Below are 18014 nucleotides of genomic sequence, written 5' to 3'. Positions count from 1 at the left end.
ATGTGCTTTGAGAATCATATACATTTGTCTAAAATGTATGCACTGTTTTAAATGTTGTTTGCAGTAGAAACTTGTATCTATTAAAACATCTGACATTCAATATTGTATCACAAGTTGTACCAGTGATATTTAAGCTAAGTGCAGCTCCTCCTTGGACCACTCCTCGGCCCTTACTTTTTTCTCTAAGCAACAATTTGAACATATCTACAGACTCGCCTTTCCATGTCTTTTTTGTGTTCAATATTAAATGATTTAGTAATACTCATGTACACCCATCTTTTCTCTTTCATTTCTTTTTATCTTTTTCTAGCACTCTTTCTGTCCATTCACCCATTCTCTGCATCTTCATGTTTATGTGTGACTTCTCCTAGTTCTCCCTTACTCCACAGACTGACCCTGTACACTCTTTTGATGGTGCATACTCAAATATTCCACCTTTCTCAGGCACAGTCCCCACACTGTTGACTATCGCATCACCAACTCTCTTCCTGTTCGAAAAAGTCCCTCTCCCACAATGCAACACTTTGACTGCATTCCTGCCCCTTTTTACATAGACATCTCCCATGCCCTCCACTAACCTTTCCTACCTTGCTGAAGATGAGCCATTCTTTCTGTTAATAGGCCTGCTCTCCTCTGCACCATTGTATTCACCTCTCCTTATTCTGCTCTTCCAGCCCTCTGCATGTTCTAGCTTTTTTTCTGCCTCTAAAAAACATCAACATTTTCCCTCCTATTTCCATGCTGCCACGCATGGTTGCCCTCAAGGTCCCCATTGTTCATTATCCCTTTCAGCAGTCCTAACCCATGATTGTCCTTAAACCCACATCCTGCTCTCCTCTTACACTTCTCCTTTTCAACTTCACCATTACTCATATCAAAATCATCCCCCTCTTTCGAACAAATCACCATCCTGTCATTTCCACCTCCTTCTCCCAGAGCACTTGTGTCCAGCCTTTGCCCATTATCCACATTCCATCACACTGTTAGCGCGTCAGACCTTAATAAGTAAACTTACAAGGGAGACACAAATAGGTTGTTGAACCTTTTGACTCACTTTGAGGTTTTCCCACCATATATCCTGTACATGCTGATCAATAATCAATAACAATCAACAACATTAGTAATCAATAAGAGTCAGTAATTGTCACACACCATGACCTTGGAGTCATGAATAACCACACCTTTATATGAAAGTTAGAATGTGTATTTCCCTATGTTAACAATGCTAAGGTCACTTAGGTTAATTTCAAAATCAATTAACAAACATACAGAAACAACACTGGCTGTCCAAAGCTGTGAAAGAACCACAATCTAATCAAAGCTTGAGCTACTACACATTCTACAATTACAGTGCAAATTAGTAACAAGAATAACTGCGCAAACGAAATTACATGCATTTAGATTCGCAAAGAAAAGACATCAGCTGTTATTACGTGAAACAAACTTCATCAGTGAGAACCCTAACAAACATCAGATTAGAATAGCATGTTTGGGATTCATGCAAAACAATTTAGTCAACACAAATTTGGGAGACATCTAACTATGGCTCTATCAAAATAGCAGTTGGTACCTAGAAACAAAAGAAAATAGACGTAGCAAACAACATTAGTGATACTCAATATACCTATACTCACCTTGGATCAGCAAGCTATGACAGTCTTTGTCATTAGGACATCAGTCTGGTCAGCAAGGCATCAGGATTCATCATCAAAGTTCAGAAAAGGCAGAGTCGTTTAAGCAATAAAGTTAAGCACGTCTCTTCTCAAGTCAGTCAAGAAAATTATGGCAGTCTTAACAACAAGATAGGAAATGGGCAAATGGCCTGTCTTCTCTCCGTGCAGTCTGGCTTAGTTAGATTTCCTAAAACTACTTCCCACATCCTAATTGGTTCAAGAATCGCATGTTCACACTTTGTCCAATAAAACTAAAACTCCAAATCTACACTTCAACTAGTACATGATTCATATGTCGATGATTCCCTCCTTTCATCCCGTTCTCATCATCCGGCTCGTCAGGTAACAATATTGTTGCAGCTTATACCCCAGTCAGAGTCTCCATTGTCCTCTCCTGGGAAAGTCAGTCTTACAATCATTACATTAACAATGTTGCATTAGCAAGTACATCATCTCCTAGCAAGCAGTTCGCATGAGAAAGATTTTTAACTACAAGCACTTGGACAGTACAGTGGAAAATCACAATTTAATTCTTTAGACAGCCATTTTATTAAATGTCTTAGAAATGCAGATTGACATGAGGCCATACAACTAGGTGAAGACCTCCGCTAAGTTAAGGCCTACAATTAATAAAGCTAATACATAATGCATAACCCTTAATATGACATATTACTACATTAATCAAACATAAGCTCAACATTTAGTATTAATAAGCCATTAATAGGTACACTTCATGAACGTTGGTGGCCACACATGTGGGCCTACCTTCAAATGTGTGCATTATTTTTCTGTAGGTTATTATATTTTCTACGCAAATTCAACACTCAGAATACTTGAATATTCATTAATAATTTCAGTTCAAACTCAGTGTTAACAACACCAATCCGCTTCAATCCTTGGTGTCTATGTTTGATGGGCCATCAAGGAGCCTTGCTCATTTTAATGTACTACGCAGGTTCTCTCAAGCCTGCTGAAATACTCCTCAGGACGATACGCACCCGCTCCTGACTTCCAATCACCTTTCTGCCATGCCGGTGAAGAAAATCCAAAAATCTATGAGCCCCATGGGTTGGTCAAGACTCTCTTGATTCCAAATTAAAACTTTATGTCATCACTCTCATTCTAGAACCACCTGTCCTCCCCAAGGTCCCCTGCTCCATCTCCCAGTCATACCCTCTACCTTTTTCAACCACACCAATTCCTTCCTCACATGGCCATAATCAACTCCTCTGTGCACGTCCTCTACTAATACTGCCCAATTATTACCCCTACCTCTCTTCCTCCTTCCTTTCCTCCTAGGTCTGTCCATGTTTACCATGCTCCCATAATCCCCCAGCTCTAAAGTAATGCTAGACCTAACGTCTTCCACTGCCCAACTTTCCCTAAGAATCATTATCATGCTATCTCTAGGTGCTGAGTGCCCAGTGATTCTCTGCAATACTACCGGTTAGCCAAATAGCAGCAGCACCCGCTGCCATGACTCTTCCCAGCTCCTGCAATACTCTGTCCTGGGTCCCCTTTACCCTTTCTTCTCCGGCCCTACGATTCACTGCAGCACTTCTGCTGCTTCTACAGCTGATTAGAAGTGCTGCCATTTACAGAATTTTCCAGGCTGTGTCTTGCATGCTGCCCCTTGACCTTGCTTCTCCTTTCCTTTAGTCATTGTGGACTCAGTGGCACCTACCCTGATGGGCTCACTCCTAACTCCAAGGGAGCTGACTGATACCACTTTCATTCCTTCTGCACACTTACAACAGAGGTATGAACTTCTGGCCTTCCTCTTACACCCTGCCAACTCCCTTAACCCGAATAGTCGCCTCCAGATGAACTGCTGAACCTCATGTGCAGGATGCAAGAACAAGCTTAAATTGACTTTGCCAGACCAATAGCAACATTACTAAATGGACCTCCATAGCCTGCAACCATCTCTCCACAACGACTCCTGCCAGTAACCACTTATTACCACCCACTCAATAACCTCCCACAACTTTTTCAAGGCTTGCTTCACTAGATCACTAACAACTGCAATGCCTCTTGTCTTTACCTGACTAATGCACCACATGCATCATAATAGACTAATTACGTGATATTTCTCCAACTTAACTCGCCTATCGTCTTACTCCAGCCTACCTCACCACCTAAACCATTTTACAGCCAATTGGGTGCACAGGGAAAGACAAGAAAGCATAAGCCCTTTCCTAGACACAAAACCTTAATTTGTGGCTAGTCAGTCACCTACCCTCTGGATCACAGAATAGCTAGGCCCTTTGTCTGTCCATTCCACCCACCATAAAAAGTAATGGGAAGAATGGGCAAGCCCAAATGTTTTTTTGGCTATTTAGATTGTAAATGTCTGTACAGAGTGGCCACTGAACTTAAGAAAAAGTGTATGTAAGAGGGGTGGGAGGTTGAATGTGGTGATATGTTATCATGCAGAAAAATCTTGCACCTTGCCCTGTGAACATCGTGTTATCTCTGTTCTTATCCTATCCATCTTTCTGCAAACGTTGAAGATCTGGCCTTTTAATAAAACAGAAGCAGTGATAAAGTGACATAGCCAAGTGATGTATCTCACTTACTCATTCACTTCCTTTCTCTGTTAATGAACAATACAAATACTATTTTTTTCTCTCACACAACTATGAAAAACTGTACTTCAATGAACTGTGATTTTCAAGTAAACGTGTAAAGAGAATGACAAAACGTTGCCATACTCAAGGTTGCAATATAAAGTCTGCACAGAGAATGATGTAGTAAGAATGTAAACTCTTTTACATGTTTTATCTATGTTCTTTATTTAGTGGATCTTCCAGACCCCAAGACACTTCAGGGGGTGCAAGTCCCCATTATTGATCAGTCGGTCTGCAGCGTCCTGTACTTGGTTGGAGCAAACAGACGCTTACTAAATGACATGCTGTGTTCAGGGTATCTTGAAGGTGGAAAGGATTCCTGCACAGTAAGTGTTGCAAAACAGTTCTTTAAACATCATTACAACTGCCATTGATTGAAGGAGTGTGAGGGAAGCAAGGCCTCTAGTCCACAGTTGTCGGATGCTGATATTTTGAACAAGAGCAGACTAACGCCAGCTCCCAATTCTTCGCCCCACTCATGCACACTGGTCCCGGTTTCTTAATATGGCCAGAATCAACACGAACTGGGGGAAACGGGAATGGGCTAGAGAAGAGATTGCACTTCGTCTTCTGTTAAGTTTTGTTACACATGGTTCAATCTCTGTTTAGTTGGCTTCTATTCTTGTCGTCAATTTTCCGTTTGCTCACCTTTGTTTTTCGTCTTTGTAAGGTAAACTCTTTTGGCTCATGCAACTAGATACATATATACATCATCATTGTCCTAAATACCTTATTTGGTTCAAAGGAATCCAAAAAAGGTAGCATCATGATAAAAACCAATACATACAGTCAATCATTAAAAAAAATAAAAAATGAAAACAGAAAATACATGCATGGAAAGAGAAATAATGTGTCAGCAACGTCAATAGTTGTTTCGGATTCGAAAAGAACTCAACATAAAATGCCAGATCACTAGATGTAATTCCTGGGCCCAAAACAACTGGGTGGAGGCACTTCCTCCTCGGCCCTGCATACACAGAGCAGAATAAAAGAAAGTGCTTTGTGCTTTGAGGAGTAAAGACATCCCCGGAAGGTAGTATTCAAAACCATGTGCCCTGGGTCAGAAATGCTACCAGAAAGTGAAAAGTCTTTAAACGAAACATTGTTAATGACAATGTATGGTGCTCACAAGAAATGATTGGGAGCTACAGGACAGGATCTGTCGGAATCTTCTGCGGCTCTACAACCACCCCTCAGTCCCCACACTTCGCACGCATGACATGGGCATGCTGAAAGGATAACTCTCTTGTACATTACAACACCCAAGGTGATGTTGATGCAGATATGCTAATTAGAAATTATTAATAAATGCTTATATGTTATGATTTACAAAAGTTCATAGAGGAATTAATCGTAGAGAAAAATGAATGTGCATGTTTTGAAAATGTGCCCACAGGGTATGTCAGCCACTTATACGAACTTGTACAAAAAGAACTAAAAAATGTGTGAAATAATGAAAATGTATAAGAATCATGTAGTAATTTGTCATATTAAGATGTATAATCTATGTTTTGCATTAATTTGTAGAATTAACTTAGCCAAAGTTGTGGCCTAGTTTTTCCAGGCCTCATACAGAAGCTGAATTTCTAGCGTGCTACAGAGAAGCTGGTGCATTGAACTGACCGTGAACTGTGTACTGTTAAATAAAATCTGTTAGTTAGAATTTTCTGCAATGTACAAATGAACAAGAGATGAGGGACTAGGAAATGTAACAAGTTTGATGTAAGACAGACTCGATGTACTTTGCCAGGACTCGAACAATAGAAGCACTGACTGGAGAAGAAGATGCTACATTTTCGATACCTGATGAGCCGGATGATGAGGGCATCGTACAGCGAACCAATCAACAATTGGGGATGGAGAAATATTAGAACTCATAAATTTGTAAAATTAATATTATAAGTTAGAGTCATATCTGCTGATTGACTGACCAATTAGGAATTATGGGGATAGACTGAAAAATTATAATAAAAAGTCATGACAAGGGGCAAAAACTTCAGATGCGAGATGCAGGAGATGCGAGGGGAGAATTTATGATGCCAAGAGATTCGATTCGAGATTCTGTCATTGGGCTCATGCTCTTGAGAGCCTGATGCATTGCTGATATATTGATGACCTGCAGACGAAGACTGACTTTGTTGCTGATCAATTCTGTGGATAGGTAGCTATGACAATGTGACTCATTAACCTTTGTGCCTTTTCTTCTAGGTACCAACTGAGCTGTTTTTTTTATAGTTTATCTTCTAGCTAGATGTTTTCTAAGTTCATGTTTTCTAAATTGTTTTCGCATGAAGTCCCAACATGCTGATGCTAATCTGGGTTAGGTAGGATTCTTGGGTGACTTTGACGGGGACAAGTGATTGATGAGCTGATTGCTGAACTTTGCTAATAATGTCAATATATTCATCTTTGCTGGCTTATGCTGAAGCATTAGAGCACATGTTTTCTCAATTTCTGATTAGATTGTGTTATTGGTGGTTGCTAATAAACTAAATCTGAGCTGATTGAATAAAGTTTGAGTTAACCTTATGCACTAGAATTGTAACTAATAGGGAAATAAAAATTGTTGAACGTATATTGAGTTGTGGTTATTCATGAAATGTCAATATAATTGTTTAATAGGTAATGATTCTCTTAGAGGTTATTAAAGAATTATATTGAATATTGATAACATTGGTCACTACATGGCTAGGATACTCCATGTGATCCAAAAGGTTCATCGGCCTATACGCGTCCCCTTGTAAGTTTACTTAATAAGGACTAGGCGCGCTAGCAGTTTTTGGTAGCAGATTGACGGTTGGTTTCTTTGGAGAACTAGTTATGTGGTGACTGATGGTTATGGTGGTGGTTTAAGTTAGGATTAGTTGTTCATTTTTTTATGAGGTTTGAATTTTGTTTTTCTGAAATGGCAACTGTAGCAAAGATGATGTCCCCTTAGGCCCAGAAATGACTTTCCCAGATCCTGGATCCTGCTAGTAAAGATGGGTGTGTTCTCAGCGTCTTTGTGATAGTGTGAAAGTGGTAGGTCGCTCTTGCAAAGGCTTATGCAAATCGGCAGTGAATTGTGATGTATGTGAAGAAAAGTAGGGAGTTGTGTACTACATTTGAGGTTTAGTAGGAGTATGCGTACTCCGCAGTATGAGAGTAGGGAAGTTGTCGAACTTCATATGTGTGTGGCACTTTGTGCTAAAAAATTGTCCACGTGGTTGTTGGTGATGTACGGACCCTGCGTGGTCTAAGACTCCGGAGTATATTGACAAGTGTAGGAGACACTTGGTTATATGTTGTAATCTGTCTGGTTTAGTCGGTTGATCGGGCATGGTCAACAAGTTGGTGTGTGAGTTAAGTGAGTAAGATACATTTTCGACTGAGATTTGGTGAGTCCTATGTGCACCAGGACAGACCCATTGAGCAGTTGAGAGTGAAATTTGCGGGTCGAATTTTGCTTGCGAATGTGGGAGACTGAGAAAGAGGAATAGCTACATGAGTGAAAGGGCCATTCGTGAAAATCCGTAAGGTCTCTGAAGCGATTATGTACCTCCCCTGTAGTAAATCAGCAGGTTTGTTTTGGTTATTGGTTTTTGGTTACTGCTTGCAATATTTTGCATTAGTTCTGTGTGAGTTGAAGATTAGGAGGACAATCCGCAAGACTTTGTCAGCCGCTGTGTGTGAGCGTGATGTCAGAGTGAGCCGCGCTGGGATAGGTTGGTTAGTGAGAAGAGTCGTGAGCGGATTGGCAGCCATCCGTAAGATACAATTGGTTGAGTAAGCGGTGAAAGGAATCTTGGGAGTAAAAGTCATTTCCTTATTGAATCAAATACATAAAAGATAGCAAGATGAAGTTTTTTAAAGCTTTCAGAAGTGCCATGAAGGGTTATTCTTACATTAGGGTGTCAATTGGGGATCCGACCCCACCGGAAAATTCTCCGGCATTTATTGTAATGGAGGAGCGAGGTGTCGGGCCATGTCTTTGGTTAAAGCAGTGGTGCAAATTGACAGAGAAACAGGGAGCTTTGGTGTTTCCAGAGCATGGAACGTTTAATTTGAGAATTTTGGATCAGTTGCGAATGACATTATATGAGATGAAGACACTTCCGAGACCAGCACAGTTTGACGCTTTAGTGGTTTGGGAACTCGTAGCAATACAGCAGCAAGAGATGAAGTTCCAGAGGAGAGTAAGGAAGGTAAAGAAGTCCTTGGGAGAAGCAAGGTGGGATTGGGAACAGAAGAAGTGAAGAATGACAACGTTACAGAGTGTTAGGCTGTTTCCTGCTATTGCAGAGGAAGAGGAGTCAGACGCAAAAGAGGATGATGACAAGAGTGATAAGGGTGCAAGAGATAAGAAGAAGAAAAAGACTTATGTAGGGGAAGAAGATTCAGATGTTGAGGATCTTAATACACAGATATTGAGGGATCGATCTCCTCCATATGCAGCGCATGATGGGATCCAAGCACTAGTTCTGTTCCCACTGCTCCAGCACAAGTGACGGGAACAGTGGGACCAGTGCAGACAGATAATGGACAGATACAAGGGGTAGTGCAGAGTACTCCTAATGCAGTGACTACTTTGTTGGTCCAAGCGCAAATGCATCCACCATTGATACAGAGAATTTATCCAGATGTTTCAGTTCTTGAGACAACTTCGAACTTAGTGGTGCCATCAGAGCAAGGGGTTCTGAGGCCAATGCTAGTACAGACTGAGCTGACTCAAATGTTGTTGCCTCAGGGACAGACACATGGTTTGCCGAAGTTCACACCAATGACAGGGACACAGTCAGATGTGACACCAGTGATGAATCAGAACATGGGAGTAATCCTTCCACAAAATGCAAGTGTCAGAGCAGCCCCGATGCAATATTGCTACCAATTACTGTTGGTCCAGGGGGAAACATTGTTTCGCGCAGAAGAAATCGAATGCAGGAGAACAGGATAAATTGTCACAGAGCCTCGTGAGGAGGGGAATGACTGATGATGTGCAGGTGATCTCGTCTATGGGTCAGACCTTTGTTGGATCTAGACCGTTAATGGATCTTAGTCCACTTGTGCTTCCAGATGTGGTAAATGGCCCGAGTGAAAGTCAGAGCTTCAAGCTTTTGACACTGCAGACTCCAGGTGCAGTGGTACAACAGGTGGCAATGCTGAATGTCAGTAATATCTCATTACAGGGATTGACAGCACAGCAATGGAATGAGTGGTTGGATGGTTTGGAATACTCCTCAAAACACTACCAAGGGTAAAGAGCAGATAAACAATGTAAGGCTGGCTACTGAAATAACCGAGCTAGTTGAAGGGACAATGGGAGTAAATAGGTTAGAATCCTATACAGTCAAAGAGCTGAGGTACTTGTGTCTGAGGATTACGAGAGAAGTGGGCATGATACACCAGAAACTGGCAGCCTTGGTAGATAAGCATGACATAGGAATTGAGAAAACAAAGCATTTGAAACAAAGCTACAGGTTAGACTTTGAGGCAAAGGATTTTAAGCATATGAGGACAGCAGGAATGAAGGCGCACCTTAAAGAACTATTGCAGAGTGCTCAGATTTGTGGAGCATTAGAAAAGTGGGAAGGAAGATGGGTAAAGAAGAAGGATAAACGGAAACAAGATTCACAAGAAGGGTCTGAAGGTGCTCAGAAAGAAAAGGATCCAGTAAAAATTTTACTGATGAAGGAAATTCCAGGAGGGCAGTTTGTTCATGTTCCATGGCACAGGAGTGATATTCTGTCATTCACAAATGATTATCCGAAACTGAGAGAGAAACCAGTTGAGTGGTACCGTCTGACAGAGAGATTTGTGAAGCTTTCTAAATGTCTGTGGGAAGAATAGAATACCTTGTTAGAAATAGTGGTTCCAGCGGATTTGTGGGTTGAATGTAAGTGAGCAGTGCACCATCACCTGAAGTGATGAAACATTACTATAAGGTGATTGAGTTCCTGAAGATGAGAATCTCTCCTAAAAATATTGACTGGCAGTGGATTGTTAGGACAGTGCAGGAGGCGAAAGAGTCAATACTTACCTATTATGAGAGATTGTTGAAAGCGTTCAAGGAGTACAGTTGTAAAGAAGCAATTGAACTGAAAGACATGTTTCACTGTGTGTTCAGGTTTGTCGAAGGATTGAGACCAGAAATAGGGCAGATGAATAAAAGTCATTTGATTTTCTGGCAAGCAAAGCCGATTGATGAGGTATTGCAGTATGATAAATACTGTGGTGATAAGATTGAGTTGAAGCAGAAAAAGCTCCAGAAGAAGGCAATGGTGATGTAAATCGAGGAAGCTCAGACGGGAGTGCAGGGAGTGTAACAGATACCACAGCAGCAGGGAACTGTCATGTTCCAACCCCAGATGAGAGGTAGGGGGCATGGAGTCAATATGAATCGTGGTCCGAGTTTGAGTACTGTACTGGTTCAGAATGATGTGCAAGGGATGAAAAAGATGTTACCATGTCATCTGTGCGGAAACGTGGGACACTGGAAGCGGAGTGTCCATTGATGGTGCAGGATGGTGTTGTTCAGAAAGGTGATGATGTCAATACATTTCAAACTGTGAAAGTCCCTAGAATGAGAGGACTAAATCCGAATGTGCAGAACCAAGTGCAGAATTTTCAACCCATGCAGCAGGTGCAAATGTTGCGTGCTCAAGTGACACAGTTGCAACCACTGCAGCAGCAGGTTCCTATGGTACCTAGACAGCAAAGGCAGATACCTCAAGCCCTGATGGAACAGCAACAGATAATGCTTACTCCGCAGGTCACAGGTCAGAGACAAGACAGAAGTAATGACAATGCACCTATTTCCATTACATAGTGAGAATGAAAGAAATGATGAATGGATGAGTATTAGTTCAAATGAAGAGCCATGTATGCTTGCAGTGTCCTTAGAGGTAGATCAGAGAGGACCTTTTGTAAAGGGAAAGGCGATGGGTCATAGAGTTTCATTTTTAGTGGACACAGGAGCTACACACTCTACAGTGAGAAGAGCAGAAGTTCTGAACTTACCCCTTTCAGGCAGGACAGTTCCGGTTGTGCGAGTAGCAAACAGACAGTTGACAAATCCTATCACAGATCCAGTACAGATTGAGATTGGCAACTTCCAGAGACTGCATACGTTTGTAGTCTGTGAGTCAAGTCCAGTATCTTTATTGGGAAGAGATTTGTTGTGCAAGGCCAGATGTTCAATTAGTTGTTCGACTGCAGGAATAGAGGTTCAGACAAATAGAGATGATGAGGAAGAACAGGCACCTGAAACTGAGACTAAATGAAGAGTACCCATTGATTGAGTTTTTCCTCATGTTTACTGTGAAAGAATTACATGCAGACTTGTGGGGAACAGTACAGGAACATGTGTGGGACCTGACAGGTAAAGAAGTGGGCTTAATCAATTGAGTGGAACTGACTAAGATCACTTTAAAGCCAAATGTAGTGTTTTGGCAGCTTTCACAGTATACCATAGCACAGGACGTTCTGATGAAAGTGGCGCAGGTAATTGGAGATTTTCTGAAACAAGGGGTTTTGAAAGTGTTGAGCAGTCCATGTAATTCACTGATAATGGGCTTGAAGAAACAGTGTGGGAAAGTACGCATTGTGCAGGACATGTGAAAAGTGAACGACATGGTGGTCAAGTGTTGTCCTGTAGTGCCGAACCCAGCAGTGTTACTGTTTCAGATTCCTTGTGCTGCTGAATGGTTCACAGTGGTTGATTTGTCACAAGCTTTCTTTTCTGTGCCTCTTCATGAGGATAGTCAGTTTCCTTTTAGTTTCAAATTCCTAGACAGAGTCTACGGCTGGTGCAGGCTTCCACAAGGGTATACAGAGTCACCGTCTCGGTTCAATCAGATCTTGAAAAAGAATCTGGAGTCATTGGAACTACCGTACCAATTGACTCTAGTGCAGTACATTGATGATTTGCTAATTGCGACCTGACAAGGGACGAGTGTAAGTATGACTCGATTGCCCTGCTGAATCATTTGGGAAAATTTGGACATAATGGGCCTGATTACGACTTTGGCAGAGGGGTTTACTCCGTCCCAAATGTGACGGATATCCCGCCCGCTGTATTACGAGTTCCATAGGAAATAATGGACTCATAATTCTGCGGGTGGGATATCTGTCCCATTTGAGACAGAGTAATACCCTCCGCCGAAGTCATGATCAGGCCCAAAGTGTCACCTTTGAAATTGCAGTACTGTCAGAAGTCAGTGAAATACTTACTTGGGACACCAGATTGAGAAGGGGTCAAGGAGAATCTCCAGAGAGAGGATTACAATGATACTGCAGAGAAGTCCTCCAACTTCACAGAGAGATGTCAGAATGTTTCTGGAAATGGTAGGTTATTGTCCACAGTGGGTTCCAAATTTTGCTGAGATTGCGATGAGGATCAGATGAAAGAGTTCACTGAGTTGAGAGAGAGTTTGTGCAGAGCTCCAGCGTTGGGAATGCCTGACTACACAAAGCCATTCACATTGTTTTGTCATGAACGTGATGCTTGTTCTTTATCTGTTTTGACACAGGTCCATGGAGGTGCTTATCGCCCAGTAGCCTATTTTTCAGCTACCTTGGACCCAGTCACAGCAGCTTTACCAGGCTGTTTGTGTGTGGTTGCCGCAGTTGGTCAAAGCCTTTCACAATGTGAGGGAGTAGTGATGGAATACCCTTTGACGGTAATGGTTCCTCATTCTGTTGAGATTTTACTGACAAGGACGAAAACACACTATTTGACTGGTGCAAGATAGAAAAGGAATGAGACGAGCATACTAGGTGCTCCAAATGTAACATTGAAAAGATGTACAGTGTTGAATCCGGCAACATTACTTCCAAGTGATACTGTTGAAATTGAAAAGGAGGAAGACATCGAGCATGATTGTCTTGAGGTAACTGAACTTTGTACAAAACCAAGGCCTGATATCAGAGATAAGAAAATGATTGTATTGTCTTTGTTGATGGCTCATGCCTCAGAGATGGTACAGGGACCAGCAGATATGCTGTATGCACAATCACAGGTACATTAGAAGCTTCCTGGCCTTGAGGTGTACATTCTGCACAAGTAGCAGAATTAGTGGCTCTTACTAGAGCATGCCATGTTTCTGCGAGACTGAGAGTCACAATCTAAACTAACAGCCAATATGGATTTGGAATTGTTCATGATTTTGGTCAATTGTGGTCGCAAAGAGGTTTCCTGACCTCTACTGGTACACCAGTAAGAAATGGCAACAAAATAAAGGAGTTGTTGTATGTGATACAGTTACCTAAAGAAATTGCTGTGGTAAAATGCAGTGCACATCAAAAAGCACAGGATTACATCGCACTGGGAAATGGATATGCAGATCAAGTCACAAGGTTTTGCGCATTGAACAGTATATCGTTCAAAGACAAGTGGGAACTGATGTCAGAAGAAGACGGTACATGTACAAATTTTGCATTAAAAATGATCGATACTTTGGAAGAGTTGAAAACATTGCAAAGTAATGTTGACAAGGAAGAGAAACATCTGTGGGCTAAATTAAACTGTGTTCAATGACCTGATGAAATGTGGGGTTCTGAGGAGGGTCATATGGTCCTGCCAAATAGTTTATTGTCCCAAATGGCCAGATACTACTGTGGACAGGCACATATTGGGAGGGATGCCATGGTTAGATTGGTCAAAATTGAATGGTTTAACCCTAAGTTCAGGCAGGCAGCAGAGGCAGTATGTCATTGCTGTATAATTTATCAGCAACTAAATGTGGGAAAGGGGACAGTGGTGAATTTGAGCCACATTGGAAGAGCAGGAGGTCCATTCAGCAGAATGCAATTGGATTTCATTGAGATGCGTGCATGTGGAGGTTTGAAATATGTGTTGGTGATTGTGTGCGTTTTTGGTCACTGGATTGAAGCATACCCTACAAGAAGAAATGACAGTCTCACAGTAGCAAAGTTGTTACTTAGGGAGTTGATATCACGTTTAGGGTTTCCGATCTCTTTAGAATCAGATAGGGGAACTCACTTCAATAACGAGGTGATTAAACTCCTATGTGCAGCACTAAACATCGAGCAAAAGTTGCGTTGTAGTTACCGCCCTGAAGCATCAGGACTGGTGGAACAGATGAATGGTACCTTGAAATCAAGAATTTCAAAGATGTGTGCAGCTACTAATCTGGAATGGCCAGATGTATTGCCTTTGGTGTTGATGTCGATGAGAAACACACCTGACAGGAAGACAGGACTGTCACCCCATGAGATCCTCATGGGCAGAACAATGAGGTTACCAGCAGTTCCAGCCAAAGAACTTGTAAATATTACAGATGATATGGTGTTGGACTACTGCAAGGGTCTGGATGATGTAGTTCACTCTTTCTCTCAGCAGGTGTAGGCCACCACCCTGCCACCCATCCACGGTCCAGGGCAAAACCTGAGAGCCAGTGACTGGGTCGTTGTCAGAAAACATGTTGGCAAGACCTGTTTGGAACTGTGTTGGAGGAGTCCTTATCAGGTGGTGTTAACAACTACGACAGCTGTGAAGTGTGCAGGACTTCCAAACTGGATACACGCAAGCCATACAAAGAGAGTGGTATGTCCACCAGATCATGAAGAAGCGTTGTTGAAAGCACCAACAGCAGTAAAACAGGTAGTCGCACCTGAGCCAGAAAAGGAGCCAATAGAGCCTGAGGTTGAACCAGAGCTCGTGGAAGATGGTTCTATTACCCCTGTAGGAGAAGAAGATGAAGAATTACAGGAGGGTGCGTTAGAACCAATCTCGACGGATACAGCAGGACAGCCTAGCTCAGCAGAGGTTCTCCCAGAAGCAGATGGTGCTGAAAAGCAGACAGAGCAAGCGCCAGACCAAGAGGGTGAAAGAGTTGAGACGGACCAAAGTCAAAGTGATCCGACTCCTCCTGAGCCCGTTGTAGGTCCTTCAACAGAAAACACCATAGAGAAAGAGAAGGAGAAGAGTTCAATCCTGAGAAGAATATTAACAGAACGAACAAGAAAATTTGATAATTGGCCTGAATCACAGATAGGGAAGAAAAAGGAACTGGTCATAAATAAAACAATAGAGGAAGAAGTGGATACTTCAAGAAAAGAATTGAGTGAAGGAGAATGAAGTGATGATTGAAGGTTGAAAAGAAAGAGAATAGCAAGTCGACGTTACACAGGTCTTGAATGGGAGTATGCAACTACCAGTAAATGGCAACACAAGTTTATGTCTTTTTGTTTTGATAGAGAAGTTCAGAGTCAGTACTTTGAAGTAACCTGAAGGTGATCAAGGAAGCTGAATTGTTGAGCTAATCTGAAAAAAATCCAAAAAGAGACTGTTGAAAATAAACTGGAAGAGACATTAAAACCTGAATGACATAAAACCGGATGTGACAAGCTGCTAATCAATTTTGGCAACGGATAAGGGTTCCTGGATGTGAAACTGAACTTATTTTTACTGCATTTTATATAAGAGTTACTTCTGCTTTCCGATTCTTCACAGGTTATGGCTGAGCTAAATAATCAAGATAGGTTTGCTAGGCGCTGTAGATACATGAGTGTTGGATTGGCAGTTATGTGTGGAACCTTGTTTATAAAAATAATTGTGGGAATGTCTGTTAATGATATGAAAAGACCTACTTTCACTTCTGCTTCTGAAACTACTACACTAACAGCTTTAGAGAGGTTTAAGCTAGATGAGAAATATCTGCATGATTATACTGATGCACAAGGAGAGCTTTCTTCTAATATTTTCTTTCGCTTGTTGAGTGAGTATGTTGAGACAATGGATGCGAGGAATTGTCTTGTGTGTACGCAAATTCCTTCGTCAATAGAAGAAGGGGTTACGTACCATAGTCTTCCGCTAACATATGGGATAAGCTGTAGCTTGCTACTAACAAGATTCTATAAACAAGACTATATGCAGTATTTTTTTTCCAACTATCACATGGTGTTTTCGTTTGTTCCTATTATTAGATATCTGAGTAGAGCAGCTAAAGAGCATGATATAATATTAGTTAGAGGATTCTTTGAGCCAACACTAACATTTGGGACCTCATATGCGCATCGTAATAACCTACATGCTTGCTTACACCTTTAGAAAAGAGCTTCATAGGGCATTCTAAAGATAGGAGAAAAGTATTAAAAGAGAAATTAGAAAAAGGTTTAGAGAAAAGGACTTATAAAATAATCATGCTTACACTGCAATTAAAATGCAAGGGAAATTATCATTAGATGCATTGCATGTAGGGAACCTATGTCTATATAGGCCAAAATCACGGGATTACATTTTATTTGTGGGAACGAGTGAATGTAGGCATGTGTTTTTCTTTCAGAGTAAGTGGATATTTATGCTGAATGGTCAGGACCCTGCTATTCCTGGGATCTATAATATTTGTTGCATAATGCTTATTACCATCTTCCAAGAGGATGGTATGGGACATGATATTTGGGGATAGTTTTCCCTAAAATTTACCAGATAGATCACTTAAAGAAGTTTCCGAAATTAACTGAATTACATCATAAGCAACAGAGGAGGGAAACCTCTTCTGCAATTGTGGGAGATATCTTTGGTGCAGTGGTTCCTTCAGTGGGAGTCATTCTGAATTCGATCAAGATACGAAAGTTGTCTACTATTGTGGATAACATGCTGACGAATTTTACTGGGGCAATACTCCTAATAGATACTGAATTAACCATGGATAGAGCTATAATGCTTCAAAATAGGCTTGCTTTAGACATTCTTTTAGCAAAAGACGGCTTAGTCTGTAAGATGATTAATGCCAGGCATTGCTGCTCATTCATTCCAGATAATGATAGGGAGATAAGAGACTTGCTCACTAATCTGACTAGCACAAGTAAGGATTTGAAAGAATTGAAAGAACCAGGTGTTTGGGAAAAGGTTGGAAAGGGATTTGCTTCAGTGCGAAATTGGCTTAGTCAAATTTGGAATGGGGTAGTATTAAAAATCATACAAGGAATATTAATTGTGTTTGCTTGCATATTAGGATTATGGGATTTATGTAAATTATGTCAAAAGATAAAATTGAAATGATCTAAAAATAATCAGAGGAGGGAAGAACAAAACAGGGAAAGAATTTATAGGGAAGATTTGAGAAGGAGACAAAATACAGCTGAAACTGAATTGTGAAGTGATGGGGAATGAAAGGTGTGATGACATATTTAGTCATCATCATCAAAATACTTTATTCGATTGTTTATCACAATCATAAAAGCACATAAATATACCAAACAACGTCAGTCAACTTCCACTTAATATGAATAAATAAAACTTCTAAAAGTTAACACAGTGTCATAATATTTACGACAAAAGTCTAAAATCAATGACATGGTAAAAGACCCTGATAACAGTAAGAGAGATAAAAACAGAATTTTAGGAGATAAAAGTTACTGACATTACTAAAATCATTTATACATCGGAAACCTCCTAAATTTACACTAAAAGTATGATCGGGAGTTCATAACTGCACACAGGTCAACTGCTAGGGCATTGCAAATTTGAACTGATGGAAGAGTCCGCAGATAGAGAAAAGCACAGAGGCACCGTGTAAATTGAAAGGATTTTAAAAGTGGTATAACAAACACTTTCCTTGAATCAGAATATAATGCGCAAAATGAAACAGTATGCATTGTACTTTGATCTGATTTAAAATCACAGTGGCATTTTCCCAGCACTGGGCTTCAATCATTAGTAAAGGGAAAGCTGATAAGTCAATGAAATGTCTCTAGTCTTAAGCGTGTG

At 41.0% G+C, this 18014-nt stretch overlaps 1 protein-coding gene across 1 annotated transcript in view; it reads left to right on the top strand.

The window, feature by feature from the left end:
• LOC138246926 (serine protease 27-like) overlaps positions 1-6774 on the top strand; it is a 50190-nt gene extending 43416 nt beyond the window's left edge. The window contains exon 4 of the mRNA XM_069201674.1: positions 4475-6774. Within this exon, the coding sequence (XP_069057775.1) occupies positions 4475-4677 (203 nt within the window). The 3' untranslated portion in view covers positions 4678-6774. The remainder of the gene's footprint in view (positions 1-4474) is intronic.
• The last annotated feature ends 11240 nt before the right edge of the window (positions 6775-18014 follow it).

The sequence above is a fragment of the Pleurodeles waltl genome, chromosome 7, assembly GCF_031143425.1.
Source record: "Pleurodeles waltl isolate 20211129_DDA chromosome 7, aPleWal1.hap1.20221129, whole genome shotgun sequence".
Taxonomy (NCBI): domain Eukaryota; kingdom Metazoa; phylum Chordata; class Amphibia; order Caudata; family Salamandridae; genus Pleurodeles; species Pleurodeles waltl.
Note: the sequence above shows the minus strand (reverse complement) of the source record. Positions and strands in the feature narration are given on the sequence as shown.